Source organism: Erpetoichthys calabaricus, chromosome 1 (genome assembly GCF_900747795.2).
Source record: "Erpetoichthys calabaricus chromosome 1, fErpCal1.3, whole genome shotgun sequence".
In the NCBI taxonomy this organism is placed as follows: Eukaryota; Metazoa; Chordata; class Cladistia; order Polypteriformes; family Polypteridae; genus Erpetoichthys; species Erpetoichthys calabaricus.
The window spans coordinates 118,235,865-118,256,899 of record NC_041394.2 but is presented as its reverse complement, the minus strand read 5'-3'; the positions used below and the strand labels follow the sequence as shown (position 1 = coordinate 118,256,899).

Below are 21,035 nucleotides of genomic sequence, written 5' to 3'. Positions count from 1 at the left end.
CTGGCAATACAAGTTATACATTTACACGTTGTTGTCAAAAGGGTCAAATTAGACTGCCTTCTTTACATTCATATACTGAATATCTACAGAAGCTTATAACTGACGATGTACCTGAAAGTTAAATCTTTATCAACTGTATTAGATCCTACAAATCGGTATCCACTATGAACATTAACGGTGGCACTGCACGTGACATCCGTCTTGAAAAAATGTTGTTTATTGATGAATGTTCAATGGCATGAAGTCACTTACTCAACACTATTCATAAACTTCTACAAACGTTTATGAATAATAATATTCGATTTGGAGGAAAGGTACTTTTATGAGGAGGAGATTTTAGACAGTGATTAGCTATTCTTCCAGATGCCATGCACTCAGCTATTGTTCAGTGCACCTTAAAATACGCAGACAATTGGCATTACTTTCAAAAGATACAGTTAGTAAAAAAGATACGATGTCCAGAACCAGATCATAACAATTGCTTATTACAACTGAGAGATGGTACACTCACCAATACAGATGGACTTCGGCCACATATTATTACAATTCCTCAAGCCTTTATCTGCGACGACTTAGTTACAGAGACATTTGGAACAGCAATCTCATTAGACCAAATGCCCCTTTTAACACAACGCACTATATTATGTCCAAAAAATATTAATGTGGAAAACATAAATACCCAAGTCATTCCATTACTTCCTGGAGAGACACAACTCTTTCTAAGCTCTGACAAACTTGACTCTGATCACAACAATAACCATCTTAAATGACCTTACAAGTTCTGAGCTGGAATTACCTTTTACACTTAAACGGCGTGTACAAAGAAATTTTCAAATAAACCTTTACACTGTGCCACACACTTTATTGTTTGATTTCTATTTGCATCATCTACACCGTCACACTATTCTATATCTCATTCATACATCACGCTCTTTGTCATTCCCAACACCAGGGGTTGGCGAGCGAAGCCCACCCCACAGACCCTACAAGCAACGGACGGGACACACACAAAGAGGGGGATTCAAACAAGACACAGGAACACAAAAAGAAAGAAGACGCTCGCGCAACAACAATCCTCACCACCCCCCCCCCACCCCCCCCCAACAAACACACATCCATAAGAAGTGACACCCAAAGCCACATATTCTAAAGTGAACGTCAACACCTTCACACTAGACAGCATAGGTGTCAGCATAGGTGGATCTCCTTACAATAAAGCACTATTAACCGTTCAACTGCAGAAAAGGAAACATATTAACAGTGACTGCGATCCTCCGGAGTGGCAGCAAATCTGTTAATAAATGGTCGTACATGTCACTCAATATTCAAAATACCGGTCCCAATCACAGAGACATCAGTATCCACTATGAACATTCACAGTAGCAATGCCCGAGACATCCGTCTTGCAAAACTGATAATTATTGATGAATGTACAATGGCATCCAGTCACTTACTCAACACCATTGATAAACTTCTACAAACGTTGATGAATAATAATATTCCCTTTGGAGGAAAAGTTCTTTTATTAGGAGGAGATTTTAGACAATGCTTAGCTATTGTTCCACATGCCATGCGCTCAGCTATTGTTCAGTCCACCTTAAAATACGCAGACAATTGGCATTGCTTTAAAACAATACAGTTGGTACAAAACATGCGATGTCCAGATCCAGAATATAACAGTTGGCTAATACAACTGGGAAATGATACACTCACAAATACAGATGGACTTCACCCAGATATTATTTCCATTCCACAATCCTTTATCTCAGACGACTTAGTAAAACAGATATTTGGAACAGCAATCACATTGGACCAAATACCCCTGTTAACACAACGCACTATATTATGTCCAAAAAATATTAATGTTAATCACATTAATAACCAAGTCATTTCATTACTTCCTGGAGAGACACAGATCTTTCTAAGCTCAGACAAAGTTGACTCTGATGACGACAATGAACATATAAATTTCCCCTTAGAATATTTGAACACTATTAACCTTGCCGGATTACCACAACACGACCTTGCCCTTAAAAACGGAACAATAATCATGCTATTAAGAAACCTTAACACAAAACAGGGTTTATCCAATGTCACACGGTTAGTCGTCAACACCATGACACGCAATGTTATTCAAGCGACAGTTCTTACAGGATCACATGCTAACAATACTGTTCTCATTCCTAGAATTGACCTTACAAGTTCTGAGCTAGAATTACCTTTTACATTGAAACGCCGACAGTTCCCCATTAAACCTGCATTTGCCATGACCATCAACAAATCACAAGGACAAACCATGGACAAGGTTGGCATCTACCTCTCTGAACCCGTTTTTGGACATGGACAACTTTATGTTGCCTTCTCACGTGTTCGCCGTTCATCTGACGTTAAAGTTAAAATTATAAATAATCCATGCCAAGGAAGACTCATTCAAGGACAAGACACCATCTTTACTACTAATGTTGTATACAAAGAAATATTCCAATAAAACATTAATATATGACAAACACTCTATTTGTTATTTCTATGGGCATCATCCAAAGCTGCACACTATTCTATATCTAATTCATACATCTGACTCTTTCTCATGTCCCAACGCCAGGGGTTGGCGAGCGAAGCGAGCAGGGGGCGGAGCCCCCTAGTAGTGACATAAACTGATATTTTTTTATTCCTTTTCAACATCCCATAGCTCTTTTGGTAGGTGTTGTTCCTGTTATTGCCAGCTTCTACCATCTGCAAAAGAATACTTAGCTAAGAATGCATCGTCATAAATGATATCACTTGTGAATTTCCTGTCATGGGAATGGTTATCTCTTCTTATTAGATTTTCAGGGATTGAAAACTGAAATTGTAATAAGCAAGTGCAATCACTTTTAATAAATAATATGTACAGTAAAGCACATATACATTAAAGCTACAATAAAAAAATAAAAAGTCACATCAGATAAAATGTTTACCTTAGGAATTTTCCTTTCACCTGCCCTTTCACTTGTGGTACTCAAGTCACTAAACTCTTCACTGGTTGTCCTAGTTTGTGGTTTACAGCAGGATGGAGGCCACAAATGTGATCCTGGATACTTGAAGTTCCAATGGATGACTGTCTTTTCTTTATTGATACCAAATCCCTATGGTAAATTTAGAAAAATAATGAGACATTTTAAAATGACTGTAGTCGGCAACTCAATTATACTCTAGTAGCAAATACTGCTGAAGCTGTGCCTCGTGGAACACCATGTTATCTTAATGACAGTATGAGGATTATACTTTTTATTATACATTGTTCCACAGCAAATACCCTGATGCATTTCTTCTTTCATTTGGTTAAACTAGAAATGTGGTCAAAACCTGACTTACTTTAGTTTTCCAAGATGGCAAATCTTCGTTAGTTTAAGAGACTGAAGGAAAAAAATGCTCAAAGAGTATGTGAACCCTAAAAGAACATATTGTAAGATAAAAAGGCAAAGTACATGTGTCCACATTTTGTACTTTTTAATGTCTGAATGACATTTTGTTTGAGATCCCAATTCTCTTTTTTCAGTCTTTGTATATCTGAATGCAGGAGAACACTGGAAATCTCCACAGTGTCTTAAAATCAAGTGGACCTGTCTGTAGTTTTGCTGAATGTTCTGCTGAATGTGGTGCACCTGCCACCATGATTAGCCTAGGCAAAAACAGCACAGAGAGTTGTAGCATGCTGGTATGTAGAGCGAGGCAGGGGTCGGCACAAGTAGTCCATTAAAAAATATAATTCAATTAAATTTTTTTTGTTGATTACATTGATTAATTGCGACAGCCCTAACATAGACATAATTCTTACTGATTTTTTTTTAATTTTTGTGTACTTATATGATATGTGGTATATTTATGGTGATTGCTTTCATAGTCATATAAATAAAATAACCCTCTGATCCCCATGAGAGCTCTAGACGTAGCCCTTCTGAGAAATATGATTTGATGAGGAGTTCTGCATAGGTAATGGTTAGAAAGAAGTTTTGCCACTTATTATTTTAAAATTAACAATGTATTAAATTACCATAAATGAATTTCTGTTGTGATACACACCTACTAATGTACAGAAACAACGTAAGAGAAAGAAATACTGTTAGTCTTCATTAAAACTAACGTTCAGTAAGCCTTTAGAGAGCAGGAGGCAATCTCAATGACATCCTCATCATGTGTTTCCATGAGTACCAAAATGTAAATCAACAAACAAAAAAAGAAAAATAAATGTTCAACCTACTGTAGGTCTTAAAAAGAAAGGCAATGTTAAAATGTACTCTAGTGCGTATAGACACCAGGGGCCACCAAGATAAATGTCTTAACATTTGCCTATAAAATTGCCACAGGAACACAGAGATGGGGTCTATTGCCAGAAACTTGCCTTATCATGTAAAGTTTGACTGGGAATTGTCTGTGCAAGTAAAATGTGTGTTTTTCCTAATATTTATACATACTTTATTTATGTTTCTTATGACATCAACCTAAGACGTCCCTATGCTGCCTCCTTTACCATGTTTGTCTTACATCTACAGGGAATGGAAGAGTTGGTAGATGCTGGTTTGGTGAAGGCAATCGGTGTTTCCAATTTTAATCACAAACAGCTTGATTTAATGCTAAACAAGCCAGACCTAAAATATAAGCCTGCTGTCAATCAGGTATGACCATATCTAAAGAGGAATAGTTACTGTATGCATAGAGATGAACTGAGGTGGAGGAGTTAGATATTTATAAATAATTGATGTTAGGAGGGAGGTGGAAAGATGCCAAGGCTTTCAAATACAGACCAGAATGATGTATCATACAAAGTGTAGGTTTGACAAATGTGTCTGAGATATGTACTTCTATTTTATATTCAAGGCATAGCTAACAAAGTTTGTTAATGGAGTGTGAATAAAAGTTGATAAAAATAAAATTTTGACATATTGCTGTTGTGTTAATGAAGTGATTGTGATACATATAATATATGACAAAGGTGAGATAGTGAGTGTTATCAGATTGCTCAATGTATATGTTATATGCAACCATGCTGGCGCTGTTAATGATACCAATGGAAGTGTCCGCTGTATTTGTGAGCTTTAATGAAATTTTTGCATTTGTCAGTTAGGGTACTACTTTTTATACTGTAGATAACATGAGCTATCTTATTCAAAATCATCTTCTATTGCCTATTTAGTCTTTGTCAGGCATTATAATCTTTTCATATTGCAGACAGTGGCTCTTGAATAATAACAAGAAATTGTGGTAGTAATTCTTGTAATGGGATTTCATGACGTTAGCAAGCAATTTATGCAGTGTCTCAGACAGTCCTAGGTAGAGTGCCATAGAGTATAAGCCATTAAACTATAACAATTTTCATTAAAGAAACAGCAAATAGAAGAGTGGCTTAAAAATGTGAACTGTCTTAAGTAAAGCAGACATGACTGATAGTGACACAAGGACTGCAGTTATAACCAATCTTTTATTTCCAAAGGTGGAGTGCCATCCATATCTTACTCAAGAGAAGCTAATAAAATACTGTCATTCAAATGGGATTGCTGTCACTGCGTATAGTCCCCTGGGTTCACCAGGAAGACTATGGTAAATAATATTTTTCTCCTTTTGTTTGTATTAAGTGGTGTTGCATTAGTTAGTACTGCTTCCTCATAAATTCAGTATCCTGTATACAAACCATTTGTGATCACTTTCTGTGTGGAATTGTATGTTCTTGCCATATCTGCATGTTTTTCCTCTGGGTGATTTGACCTTCCTCCCACATCCCAAAGCTTTGCCTGTTATGTTGGTCAGCAATTCTACATTGGTCGTGGACGGCCAGCTTGTCTAGAACTGCCTTGCACTCTGTGCTGCAGAGATAGGCTCCTGCAACCAACAACCCTGAATAAGTTTGAACATGATACGTTCTGTAGTAATTCAACTTTTTAAATGAGCAGTAATGTAAGCAAATTTCAGGTAAGATCATAATTTTCCATTGCATCAAAACATTACAAATACTTCATGGACTACATTCCCCAAAGCTGTGTGCTACTATATACAGGTTTTCTGATAATCACAAAATATTCTTTTCTGTTCAATTCAAAATTTAGCAGGTAGAGTAGGTGTAAGCTGGTGTAAGATTAATTTGTTGTACAGTGTTGCTAGCTTATCAAAGTTAGGAGCCTAGAGGTAGGTCAAAATTAATCTGCCAGAGATAGAGATGCTGCTCAGGAAAAGTCAGTTCAATCCATGGTAGTTAAAGATATTGTTGGAAGAACCATGCAACGTTCTCCCTCGGCTACCACATGACATTTCCTTTTAACTGTTGAGCTGATATATTTATAGGCCTTATGGTTCATGCAGTTTCCATGTCATGTAAATATTATACAAATACCTTTCATTAATAACTACTCAGTTGCATTACATCTTTATCTATCATTGATTGGACCAACTGCGTTTGTAAACTTCTGGTGTCTTCCAAGTAGAATCTCTTTTTACTCTGGTTAAAAAGTCCCTTGTTTTTTTAGAGTATTCAGAAACCAAATGTTTTCCTATATATTTCTATCAAATCAGCAATTGAGCATTCACACACATTTCAACCCAGTAACCTGTAAGTGATGATTTTATACCTAATTTCAAACATGGATATAATGTCTTTACTGTGGTGGGTTGGCACCCTGCCCGGGATTGGTTCCTGCCGTGTGCCCAATGTTGGCTGGGATTGGCTCCAGCAGACCCCTGTGACCCTGTGTTCGGATTCAGCGGGTTGGAAAATGGATGGATGGATATAATGTCTTTAGGATTTGTTACAAATGTGCAGAAGGAAAACACAGCATACTGCTAAGTTTGTGCACTTTCAGCGAGAAAACACTCCAGTCCATTGTCTTGTACAGTATTATAACCTCAGGTGGTGTGTCTTTTTCCAGATATGTCATGGTCTCAGCTTCTGATAAATATTTATAGATACATTTACATCACATTGCTTGTTCAGTGAAAGAGGTGCCATGTTCAGGTACCCAAAGTGGCTTGAATGTTGTATACTTTCCTCAGTAATGTATACATTTACCTGAATCCAGCATTGTCATTTAACATTTCTAGTTATATTATAGCAGGTGTGACATGTTTCCTATCACTGCTTCAGAAATTCCCCTCTAAATTTTGTAAATCAGTATTGACCACTGTACTTTGTGTTAGGGCAACACCAGAAGACCCATCATTGTTAGAGGACCCAAGAATAAAAGCAATTGCTGAAAAATATCACAAGACCTCAGCTCAGGTAAAATCATATGTAAAACTTGAAAGATGTAAAAAACACTTGCATGTATATACTGTATATATAATGGGAAAAGTACAACAAAAAAATAGAAATATTCAATCTCTATAATTCTGTCTGATTAACTGTATTTATGTGTTTAAATTAACAGGTATTTGTCTCGCCTTATTTATTTGTCTGTTCTCTTCTTTTCATCATATTAGAATTCAGCTGTTAACTCATTGCGCTGTTACAGTTGCCCAAAATTACTAGTGTTTCTAAAATTAAGAATTTATAACCCTCCCTGAGGCCCAAAGGAAATAGTTGTCTGAACCCTGGTCATAGTAGTCTACATGGACGTCCTGTTAGGTTGCACAATTTATCATAAGGAGAACTCAGATAATGGGTATTGGGTCTAATTAAAAAGAATGTCCTGAATGGGAATCAGGAAAGGTAAACAGAGACTATAGGCAAGGAAAAAAAAGACATCACCAATATCTATGCTTCATTTTGAGGAGCCACTATGAAGCAGACAGTCAGTTATTTATAGCTGTTACTTGTGAGCTGGGTTTATTGGAGACCTTTAATTATAGCAATCGGAATGCGTTGCACTGTAAAAATAAGAACAGTTGACCCTCTTGCCTTTTTCTCAGTTTCACAGAGCCTTGTTGAAGAGTTCTTTTAGAAATCCAAGAAATGTATAAAATGCTCTAAATAAGAGATACAGTAGATATTGGATTTGTGATTGTATTTTTGTACTTGTAATAAAACATTGTATACAATACATAGCATCCTATCTTTGTAAATGTGCCGATAACTTTTAAAATTTATGTTAATGGAAATAAGATGTGTTTTCACTATCATTAAGACAATAACACATTTTGGCTAGATTTTTGCCTGGCATTATAAAAGGCTTTTATTACATGCATTAAATGTTTATTTTAGGTTTTGATTCACTTCCACATACAGAGGAATATAATTGCTATCCCAAAATCAGAAAATCCTAGCCGCATTGCAGAAAATTTTAAGGTAATTATTGTCATTTGTGTTTTTCTTTCTTGTAGTGACAGAATAATAAACACATTTATTTAACACCAATAACCAGTGTAGCGAGTGGCCTGGTGACAACCTGCTTAATGCTACTTGGCTCAAATGCCAAACTAAGTACTGTGATACATTTTTTGTGAGTTTTTCACATTTTAACATTCTCCCTGTGTTTCCATTTTTCTCCATATACATCAAATACCTCCTACCACTGAAAGATGTCTTAGCTATTCTGTGGAGAAGCTCTAAATTCTCTGAATTTCTGTATGATTTTTCCTGTGATTACTCTGAATCCACAAAGACTTGCTTGTTAGAAAAACTGCTGAATCCAAATTGTCCTGCATTTGTGTGTGTGTGTGTGTGTGTGCGTGTGTGTGTGTGTGTGTATGTGTGTGTGTGTGTGAGTGGGCTCTGCAATAGACTGGCACCATCTTCAGGGCTGTTTCCTGCTCTGTGCCCAGTGCTGCCAACTCAAATTGGATTGAACAGATATCTCATTTGTCTGATTGAAATGGGTTTAGTTATAATGATTCATGTCCAAATTAATAAAACAACATTAAAAAAAGTTACTGGGCACCAAGAGTTATCCAATCTTCCGAGGAGAGCAACTTAAGTTCTCATTTACGTATTTTCTTGATTCTTCAAAGAAGAATATGTTAATAACAGTAAATATTACATGTTAATAAATTGTAAAGCAATTCGAAGTATCTAGTTGGGGACCTGTAATAACAAAGTCTACCAGTGACATAAAAGAATTATATTTGTGCAGTCCGCCATAACCATAAGTACATGAACTTCCTCATCTTCTATATATGCAATTTCAAATGTTTCAGTTCAGATTCACATTCAAGCATTGTCAGGCAGGCCATTTTCTACATCTGCATTATTAACTTTGTTCATTTTGGTAGTTTTGTTATGTCTTGTAGCTTGTACTGTATTGCTGAACACAGTTATGAGACTACTTAGGTAAATTATATCCCAGTCCTGTAATAGTCTATCACTGAAGTGATTTTTTTCTACAATCTACTCCTTGGCAGTGGAAGCATCACTCCTAGTGACATTATACTGTTTACCATCACTATATAAGCAGTTTTGTTATCACCATGTAATATTTAGTTTTCTTGGTTGAGTACTGAATCCAGACCAACAAATTGAAGGTAACTTTTAACCTAGAGGTCGGTCAGATCAGTTTAGCATCAAGTGAATTATTGACTTTTGTTTAGAGTATAAGCTTGTGATTATGTATTCTCACTGTTAAAAGTAACATTTTACAGTTGTCCATTTCAGAATAGTTACATTTGTTTGTTATTAACCTTAGGAAGTGTATATATTAACTGATTATATAATAATGTGAAGAAATACCCAGCTGGCAAGGCAGTGTCTGAGTTTAAGGGTGCGCTGAAGTAGCAATGGACAGGGAAAATGTGAATTTCCCATTGGGATTAATAAAGTATCTATCTATCTATCTATCTATCTATCTATCTATCTATCTATCTATCTATCTATCTATCTATCTATCTATCTATCTAAAAGTCCAGTAGCAGACCACAATTGTGGAAATGTGGGGATAACCAGCAGATGGAACTGAGCTCCCTAACAGAATAACCATCCAGAGCATTAGTTTAACATAATGCGAGTTACAGTCTCAGGAAAAATACATAACACTCTCTAAGAATTCTAGAGGACATGTGACTCCAATAAAAGCTGTTGGGCCAAAGGGGTAGAAAAACCTAGAAGACCTCTTAGCTGAGAGATGGCATCAAATGGTAACTTGCTTAGGAAGCTAGAAAGCTTTTTTGACAGAATTTGAACAGTACATTTATTAACAGATTTGTTGAAACTGTGCATGGGACATAAACTGATAAATCAAGCTGCACTTTTTCATGTGAAACTTGTGAAGGGCTCATAGAAGGGTGTTATACAAGTATGATGGGCAACAAGTACCTATGAGAATGGACCAACTGCCTGGCAGAAAGTTGAAAGACTGTGCATTACCAAAGCAATAGAGTGAAAAAACAAGTCAGCAATGGGGTATTGTTTTGTCTTTGACAGTTTGAGGCAGAAATGGTTATTGTAGGCAGTAGTAATCGTATAAACATCCATTAACATTTTGTGGAACAAAAGAGACATAGCAGGAAGCTACCACATAGTGAGCTAATTTCAAAATCGGCAGCAATTACTAAAGTACAACACTTCAAAAGAGACTGTGTAGCATTTTCTTATTTGGTATTTAGAATGCAACACACATTTATTGATTCGTTGGTAATCTGAGCTATTTCATGTAAAAATATCTCTGTGGTAAAATTCAAATTAGTGAAGAAAATGGGCCAGTTTTAGAACAGCAGAACCTTTTAGATAACAGAATTTCTTATTTGGTAATTGGAGAGGTTTCTGACTCAGTAGGCCATCATACAACTTATGTATCTTTGTAATCTGAATTAAATGATAAGTTCAATTAACAGTGTTTGTGTGTGTGCATGATTCACCCCAAAGTTTTTATTTGTGTAATAAGACATGTAACACATCATTTTCAACATTAGCTGCGCTGAGGTAGGATCTGGGCCTGTTGTTCACATTTAATGGCAGTGTAGGTACTTTGTCCAAAGGTCTCAAAGGCAGCAACAGTACTCAGTGCATCACTGTTCCTAATGCATGTATACAATAGATTTGCTTTTTAATTTTTATTTTCATTTAAACAGGTTTTTGATTTTGAGCTGAGCAAAGAAGAGATGGACACAATCATGAATTTTAACAGAAATTGGAGATACTGTCCATTGCAGTGGTGAGTTTAGTAGGAATGAATGCTAAAGTAAGACAAGAATACATTTCTGTGGGTGACAGCATGGAAAACTCTTTATATTTTGTAAAAAGAAGAAAAAAAAAACAGGTAAGGTAAAAAATGGCATTATTAACTAACAGCTGTGCAGTCTTTGTTTTGGATCAAAGACATTTTTTATTTACATTTATCCAAAATATTTTTTTACTTGTGGGAAGCTTATGGATCTCTGAAATTTTAGTTAGATATTTTAAGACTCTGTATGTTTATTGTGTAGGAAATTATAATTACAAATTTGGTATTTTCCAAGTCAAAATTATTTCTTTACAATCATGGTATATAGTAATTTGCTAAATGAAATTACATTCTAAAATTAAAGAAATTTTGTAACTAAATAACTAGCCCTCTCATGCCTGTTATAATAAAGCTTATGGATACCAGAGTCCCATTGTGAAAAAAAGCCTTAAAACTTACAAAACACATACATTTTTCAAGTATTGCAAAATATTGTACCCACATAATTTTAAAAAGTAAAAAGGCAAAGAATTGTTGTAAGATAGAGCCTTTTTAAGAGGACACTGTCTGTGTGCTTTAATTCACTGCTTGTCTTCCTCCACAGCATCCTTCCGGGCCAGGGATGTGGACTTCCATTAGGAAGTCATTGTCAAGCACTGTTATTGACATTGACTGTTGATGCCCAGATATGAATTGCTGTCTCTGTTCGGTAGACAACTTGAAAATAATAACTGAAAAACGTTACACTTAAAATCCTTATATTCTTTCACTATATGGAAGTTTATTTCATTATTTCACAAAGATATTGCATGCTGCCTCTGGATTTACAATGCACATGTGTGCTTCACTGAAATAGAACATTGAGCACACAAGTAGCACACAAACAAGCGGCAAGAACAGAGCAGATGCTTTAGGCACACAGTCATCTATCTTCTAAACACATACAGCCCCCCCACCCACACACCCACACACACACTCACACATACTAGGGCTAATTTAGCAATGTCAATTCATCGGAGTTTAATCAGGCTGAGGTTTAATAAGTTTAGTACAATTTTGGTAGCTCAGAGTTGTGATTCCGGCCTCAAAGTGGCAGATTCTGCATGGAGTTTGCACATGTTCCCTGTGTATTTATGAATTGATTAGTATAAGTTAGTTTAATTAAGTTTACTCACTCGAAAATGTTATCTTTAGCTCATTTATGCATTAAAAAATTGCATTATTGATTTGTGCAGCTTCTGCATCTGAATTTTCTTTTGTCTCTGTGTACTACAATCCATGAATAAAGCTTGACTCTTTCAAATATTGGAGGCTTTTATTAAAAATACAGCTCAGGTTATTCAGTTCAGCTAAGATTTACTGTTACTTGTACAATGTACAATAAAATATATATGAGCTCTTTTCACTTCGCTGCCACTATGTAAAATAACACAGAAGGTAACAGGTGAAAAGTAGGTGTCATGTAGGAAAAAATAATCATATGACCTGAGTAAACTTCTGTCTCTTATTGCAAACCCTGGCTGAACATCGCTGCTGAAAAAACAGAAACATAAAAGCAAAAGTAGGATTATAATCAAAATATCGCTTGGTGAATGAAGGCTATTTATGACTCCAGTCACGAGGCTTGCTGTGAGCAGAAAAGTGAGCAAAATATGTATCCTTGCCTTAAAAAAACAGAGCCGAGAATATGTGATAAAATGTATTGTTTCAGTTTACTTCTGTTGTCACAAGCCTCAGAATGTCAGAAGTCTCATTTTTTTAAGCAGCATAATTTATCATTCTCAAACCTGCAGCATTTAATTAAAACCTGCAACGTCAACTTCGGTTCACCACGTGATAAGCTAGGTAAAATAGCAACCCCATCATACAGTGTGTTTGAAGTACTGAGGAGAAAGACAATTCAGGCAAAAGTAACACAGAAAAATATTCACAGCTTGGATGAAATCCAGAAGCTTTTCCCAGTACATATTAAAATTAAAATGAGGCCTGCGTCCGGCCATATTGCGTGAAAAAAAAAAATCAAATCCTGACTGGCATGTCAGTCCAAAACACAGATTTGGTGTAATGCTCATGTGATCAAATTTAGTACAGTGTTATTCAGTTTATTTTTTGTTTAGCAGTCTTCAGTGAGTGCAGGCACAGAGCACTGTGTGAAGTTTCAGGTAAAACACAAATACAAAATTTACAAATTATTGATTAGAGATTGAGTAAACATATTGGTTTAAACAGACAGGAGAATGCAGGCAGAAATCAGGATACCCAGTGTAGTGTATAGGGTGGTCACAACGTATCCTCAAACCCAAATAACACTGAAGGAAAACCAAATTATAAAAAGTAAGTGTAATTTATTAAGGGAAGGTTAAGTACAAGGTGGAGAACAAAAAGCACGACTTAAAGGGTAAAACAGTAAACAAGTTGTGCTCCACAGGGTGTACCTAAACAATCTGGACTTCAGGCTAGGATTGCTGGTCCATTACCCACAGTACCCATTAAGCACTCTCTCGTCTTCACCTTCTCCTGGAAGTTCAGTTCTTTCCCAACATTCACCTGTCAATACTGAATGTAATAACCATATGTGCAAAAATGGACTTTTAAATCACAACCCTGAAACACTGAGCTCACTTCTAGCATCCTGACACAAAAACCTTCAAGAAGGAGCTCCTTTTAGCAGCCCCAGGTTTTCCTGCACACCCAGATAGGGGTCCACCATTATAATGCCGTGGTGAACCCAAACAGGCTGTTCTAGATGAACCAAACCGTACAGTGATGGGAGTCTATAGTGCCATTTGGCAACTTAGGGAACTCTTGATACATTAACATCCATTCCCCACTGGCCTGCAATATTTTGTTCAGGGTTTTGTAAGGCCACCTGTTCATCTGGTAGCAGATACTGTTGGCTAGAAGTAGGATCACTACCTGTATTCCATTCATACCAGTGAAAACCCACATGAATAAGGGGAGGACATGATATCTCCACATATGTAATGATTGAGTCAGCATGAAACATTGCTCCCAGCCTCTTCTGCCTTACTGTCCTAAATCAGAAACATGATGATAGTCTCCCTCTCACTTCATTTCTGAGTAATATTTAAGGAGGAAAACATGTTTATAGGTCATTTTGGCAGGATGGGTATCCTTAAAGATGCATTTTACCTTCAAGTATGAATAATACTGGAAATACTGTGGTTAGATAACTGGAATTGCAGATTGGCTCCAGCATGGTTGTGTGTGGGAGTGTGCTACACAATGGACTGGTACTCTACTCAGACTTGTTTTCTTTCTTCTGCCCAGTACTGCCTAGATAGGCTAAAGGCTTAAGTAACCCTGATTCGGGTTAAGGGGGTTTTAGAATTTTATTTTACAAATAGATGCGCCATGTTGCTCTGACCAGGGGTTGCAAGTGAGCCAATGTATTACCCTTTCCAAGGTCTTCCAAGAGCCACCGGTCAGTAGTGTCTTGGGAACTGATATCACACAAGGTGCTTTCCATATCATTGGAGCCCTTGGTAGGATCAAATTCAGACTGAAGAAACACCAAAAAAACTACACACTATTACCCAGTACACTACAGCAGTACCTTTATTTATGTTATAAATATGAAGTTAGGCCTGCTTTCACTTTAACTATAACTTGCTTCGGTTGAAAACCTGAGCTACATAAATTAATAGAAATTGTTTGCTTTACCTCCTCAGGTCATTGAAGCACAAGGATTATCCTTTTAATGAGGAATACTGAGGACATGATGGAAGAGGCATACTTTTACCTACATTTTTAATTTCTACAGTCTATCGTTCCCTTGTGCATGGGATGTGTTTCTCAATCTTTCTGTTATTCATCTCATTGATTAACCACAATGAATTAAATGAAATTTCACAAACATGATATGTAGCAGTGCTTAATAACATTAATTCCTAATTGTTCTAAAATTAATAAGTATAAACAGTAAAGAACATTTTCACACCAATAACATCCTTAAGCTCAAGTTAGGTTTTAATGGATGATTTCTTTGGGTAACGTAACATTCTCAAATCTGCCTAATTCAGGTCAATTGACTGCGTATTGGAGTGACATGGCAGAACACTACTTATATAGGAGATGAATTTGCACCCTGGTTTGAATTGCACATAACCTGTGACGCAGATAACTGTTAAAAGGAACCCAACTTTATTATCTGCTGGGCTTGTGCTCAAGTTTCATATTTTTAACATCTGAGGCACTAAGATAATGCACTTTTTAGTTATTTTATAGCAAAAATATACTGTATAAAGCTTAAGAGAAAAGGTTATATTTAAGACATAGCCATTGTTTTATTGTTATGCTCAGGCACAGTTTCCTGTTAACGAACTTAGAAGAAAACATATGGTTCAGAACGAAAATGAATGTGCAGCCTGTGCAAGGAGTGTACTTTTAACATTCCTAAAAGTCACATACTCTTACGCTAACAGGACTGTCAATCAACGTAGTGGACTGGGATAATTGTGGTTATTTAAGGTATCAACATCTGTCATGTCCTGTTAGTAACTGGGTGTAACCAATCATGTTAAAAGTTTTCAGATTATGTAATGAATTCCTTGGAATTGTGATCCAATCAATAAATTGTATAAATATAGCACAGAGGATGCTCCTTTCTTTTGTAACACTTGCTAATAAGGTATACTGTGAATGATGCATCTTGCAAGACTTAGATAATAAAGAATAATGATTGACGCATTTATCCTGCCTCCGTTTATTGCCTATACGGGACACTCATCGGCAGATGCCCGTACATTTCTTCCACAGCGCTGCTGGCTCACTGTTCAAGGGATCTAGTTTCAAATCCCAGTCTGGTCAGCATCAGTATGGAATTTGCATATCCTCCTGTTGTCTGCTAACCCCCCAAACCTTTACATAGAGTTGAATGTTAAATGAACAATTGACTCAAAACTAATGTAACAAGAATGAACTGATGTTGCACCAGATGCAACCCTATAATGGAAAAGGCATGCTTATGAAATAGATGCTGTTGATGGGAAAAAATGTAATGATGCTGTCAGTTATATTACACATATAAAATTTTTTATTGTGCTACAGTGAGAACTCTAGCATGATGAAGTAAAAGAATATACTGTACATGTCCTACTTAATATTTATTGGCTACATAGGAGCAGAGTTGCTGGGTAATTTGGATAGGCACATGACAAGGACATATGCAATGGCCCGGTAAAGGATAAATAGGTTGACATTCATTGCCATGCCAGAACAAAGTCTGGGGTGCCACAATGAGCAATAGACCATATATTGTTAAAAATTATCTTAGGGGCAAAACAAACAAACAAGATAGTAGAAATCTTTAGATTGTGGTTTGAAAATTTCAAAATCCGTTAAGAGGCTGCATAATTGATTCTTGAATTGTGATTGGAACTCTGTTTTGCATAGGGTTTGTCACCACTGCCTGGGGTTTCATGGCCCTTTTAATGGCAGCTGAAACTCAGGGATGTGACTAGAAAGAGCTCTGGAAAGAACACATCAGGGCATCCAAAGTGCAGTCCTGACACTGGACGCACTCATGGTAATTGCCTTGACAGTAAGGTCAACACAGAATATAAAACTACATTTTCCTCACTTGAAGCTGAACTTGGAACCAAGGGGTGAGCCAAGATAAGGGTTCAACTAGCAAACAATGGTGAGTAAAGATTTTGAATTATCTCAATAATTCTACAAAAGGCTTCCTGGACCCATTTCAGTTTGAATACAGAGCCAATCATTCTGTGGATGGTGCAGTGAATTTATGTCTAAGTTTTATGTACTTACACCTTGAAATGCCAGGGGCATATGCGAAGATCTTGTTTGTGGACTTTAGCTCTGCTTTCAACACAATCATCCCAGAGCTCCTAGATAAGAAAGTCACCTAGAATGTTGCACCAATAATACTATCAAGAGAGACTTCTAGACCACATTAGTGTACCTAGCCAATGAATCTGATTCTGAAATATTATCTAACAGTTTAGAATATATTCATGAAGCCTACTTAGTCATTGGGAGGAGCCTATCCCTGCAGCACCAAAACCAAATTTAGAGTCTCCAGTTACACTTTACACTGACCCAGGACTGTGGAGTGAAGTGCAGCTATCCGCTGTGCTGTCCAAAATTATTAATATGTATGTAAAAAGTACATTATTTAAATATATATTTTCAAATAAGTCCATAACAAGCTTCATTTATAGCTTTAACTGTTTGCAAAAGTATAAGAATTAACCTGAGTGCCATGACAAACATTTCAAGAGCTGCTTAGAGCTACATTTTCAAGTCATTATTTGTTTTGGATGTCACAGAATTATCATTTTTATTTGCTTTAAAGATTAAGGTCCTGTCAAGTTTAATAGAAGTTAGCGCATCAATATTTTGAGAAGTAATTGGAATTTAAACAGTGAGCTGTTTGCAGAACACCAAAGAATAAGCTGCAGTGCAAAGAAGAGATATTTGCTACCTTTTATATGTAATATTTATTTTTTACACATCATGCCTATTTTTATTCTGTTTTCCACATATCAGAAACCAAATTGAATTCAAGCAAGGAGACTTGGTGGTGCAGTGGTAAGTGCTACTGCCTCATAGTTCCTGGTTTTAAGTTCTGCATCCATGCAATGTCTGTGTGAAGACTGCATGTTCTCCCCATTCCTGTGTGGGCTTTCCCTCCACCTCCTGTTTTCTTCCCACATCCCAAAGACGTGCCAGTCAGGTTAATTTGTGTGGTGTGACTGAGTGTCGGTGGGTGTGAACTGGCACCCTGTCGAAAGTTGGTCACACTCACAATGTGCCAGATGCTGCAGAGATAGGCATCAAACTCCTGTGATCATAAACTTGATAATAAGGTTAGAAGATGAATGAATGGACTTTGAAATCAGCAGGGATTGTATGAAATACCTGAAAACATAATCGACTTTACAGGACGGCAGAAAAGCTGATCATCGATAAGAGGACTCATTCTATAGTATGTTATTAGTCATGGAAAGAAACAAATCAGGTTAGTATGTGAACTCGGGAGGTTTAACCCTTTCATAACTATATGCTGATGATTTTATAAAACTTGGACAGTGAATCCAAGCTACTAGCCAGAGAACAATTTGCTTTTCTTTGATACTGATGTTCTCAGCTAAGTGCAGATTACAATTTTTAAACAAGCAGTAAATGAAAAAGAGTGCTATTTGGCTTTACAAGCATCTGTCCATTCATTTTATGACACATTTTTCCAATAAGCGTCACAAAGAGCCAATGGAAATCCCGACAGGAATGGGCACAAAGTTTGAGCCAATGCTGGGCAAGATTCAAGTCCACTGCGGGGCCCACTCACGCTCACACAGGTCCACTATAGAGTCACCAATTACCGAAAAACAGATCTGGGGAGAACATGCAACTTAATTAAGTTCAGGATTCAAGTGCAGGATAATGAGACAGCAACGCTAATTTCTGTGCCATTGTGCCGCTCAACTGTCACTTGTCTCTGTCTCCAAAATGTCTTTTCTTAATCTAAACCTGTAAGAAGTCTCCACATTCACAAATGCTTCATAAAATATGAACACGCTATATTGATCTCAAGGAATCAGTGTTGCTTTTTGCCCCCCATAAGCGTTCTCATCAGCGCTCCATTGTGGAATCAGAGAAGCAGAAGCCCTGGAAGAGTTATATAGAGTTACATGAAATAAAGGAATCACAAGATAAGAAAACAAACATTTTACTTGATTAAATATTTTTAAAGAAATAAAGGAATCACAGGATAAGAAAACAAATGTCTCACCTGATTAAACATTTTTTAAATGTTTTTGGAGTGCATATAGCAGCCAGATTATACTAAACATTGGAATTGGGCCCACCAAATGCAATAAGCATCTACATAATTTTACCAACAAAGCAATATGAGTGAAATTAAATTTCACCTATTGATTTTCAAAACCTGCTTTCTGTGGCTCAGGGTTACAGGAAGACACAGTCATTCATTCCACCATTAGGCAAAATGCAGGGACAAATAAAGGAATGGGATCTCAGTTTATGGAAGGCAAACATAGAGTCCCTAATGAACAAACTATCATATCTTTGATATATGGGGAGAAAAGCTGAGCAGATAGAGAAAACTAAAACAGACATGGGAAGCATGCCAGCTGCACACAGACTAGGAGTCAAACCAAGATTCTGGGAGTTGTGGGGCAGCAACACTAACTACTAAGCCACCATAATAGCCATCATACAAACATTATACCCATCTGGATAGCCTTTGTTTCCTCATGAACAATACACACCTTGACTGGGAATCATTCAAATAAGATTCAAAGTAACAGGTGCCATTGGCCTTGAAATGTGTTGTATTTACTCAGGTTGATAAAAGTCCATGCTAGCCAGACTTCTGTTATGAGTGGCTGATATGTTTTACTTCACAAGCCAGTTATGAAACCATTAAGTATACTTTTTGAATTTATCTTTTTTATCAAATCTGTCATAAGAAACAATTATTGTCTGGGGATGATAAACAGAAAACATTCTTTACTGAGTAATGGTGTTTAAGCAATAAAAATAATCTGCACATTTGGATCATTCTATTAATAAGTAGTATAAGCTGAGTGCACTCACGTCAGGAGGTGTGTTAGCTTGATTGCAGAGTTCTGAAAGGGAGAATAGGTGATATATAGTGTAACCTTTTTAATCTCTTTTGAGATGTTCTTCAGAAATACTCTAGCAGGTAGCTCAGTTTTCTACTAAACTTTTTTTGCTACATTATCATTATACAGTTTAATTCTTTTCATATTTCGGCCTCCCGTTAACACTGAACTTGTGTTAGGCAAGTTCAGTAATGGAGAGATGGATGTTTAGGCCTTAGTAAGTAAGACACTGAGTGGTGGTTAGTAAGTACAAATAACACTAGGGGTTCTTTATAGATTTTTTAGGTGTTCTTTATATATTTGAAGGTGCTGAGTCCAAATCCGGCAACAGAATTGTTCTATTACATCCAGTTTTTGAGAGACGGAGTTTAAAATAAAAAAAACCCACTATTTTAAAGAAAAAACATATTTTTAAAACTATTTACACTTGAAAAAACTATAAATTACACATTTAATTATTACTTAGAAAAAGCAGTCACTTGGTATTTTTTTCTTTTATAATCCTCCATCCATCCATTATCCTAACTACAGGGTCATGGGGGTCTGCTGGAGCCAATCCCAGCCAACACAGGGCACAAGGCAGGAAACAAACTCCGGGCAGGACGCCAGCCCATGCTCACACACACACACACACGACATTTTAGGATTGCCAATCCACCTAACCTGCATGCCTTTGGGCTATGGGAGGAAACCCATGCAGACACGGGGAGAACATGCAAACTCCACACAGGGAGGACCCAGGAAGCGAACCCAGGTCTCCTAACTGTGAGGCAGCAGCACTACCACCGTGCCACCGTGCCGCCCTTTTATAATCATCTGAAGGTGTTTCATGCTGAAATGACATTTACTCTGATTGGTTTATTGGTTTGCACCATCTGAATATTTACTCTGATTGGTTCACTAGCTTACACATCCAAATAACGTACCTAAATAAAAGTCTCATTCTGCTACATTCTTTATCCTTGCTTCATCTTGGGTATGACATTAATCTGCATCCAGCCCTGCAAGTAGGTCCTCCATTTTACTGGGAAACTTGTGGGTCGGTGGCAGGATTGGCACTCCGGCCACTGTAAAAAAACTCATACTGTTCCAGTGTGGTGCTGTGGTGTCACCCGCTGCACTCGGGTCCCAATCCAGGTGGTTCGTCATGTGGTGGGTGTGGTGACGCACTATCAGCGCATGCTCCCAACCTCTCTCTCTCTTTGTCCTTCAAGTTCAGCTCTTGCCCTTCCATGGAAATGGTGCACATGAAAGATCATGACATCAGCCAATTTCTTGAACCATTTCCAGGAACATTCTGTTTGTTTACTTAACCATTTCAGCAGTGTCTTTATGCTATTTCAAACTT

General features: G+C 36.9%; 2 protein-coding genes across 3 annotated transcripts in view; both read left to right on the top strand.

The window, feature by feature from the left end:
- Positions 1-15,752, top strand: part of LOC114654938 (aldo-keto reductase family 1 member B1-like) — a 29,523-nt gene extending 13,771 nt beyond the window's left edge. Inside the window, exons 5-10 of one of the 2 annotated variants that reach the window (XM_051929633.1) lie at positions 4,533-4,655; positions 5,471-5,577; positions 7,165-7,246; positions 8,168-8,251; positions 10,966-11,045; positions 14,750-15,752. In XM_051929633.1, the coding sequence (XP_051785593.1) occupies positions 4,533-4,655; positions 5,471-5,577; positions 7,165-7,246; positions 8,168-8,251; positions 10,966-11,045; positions 14,750-14,792 (519 nt within the window). In that variant the 3' untranslated portion in view covers positions 14,793-15,752. Of the gene's footprint in view, positions 1-4,532; positions 4,656-5,470; positions 5,578-7,164; positions 7,247-8,167; positions 8,252-10,965; positions 11,049-14,749 lie in introns of both variants that reach the window. The other variant, XM_028805814.2, reaches the window with a different exon arrangement.
- Positions 1-21,035, top strand: part of LOC114654919 (aldo-keto reductase family 1 member B1-like) — a 227,614-nt gene that overhangs the window by 8,705 nt on the left and 197,874 nt on the right. The gene's annotated exons all lie outside the window — the stretch shown is intronic.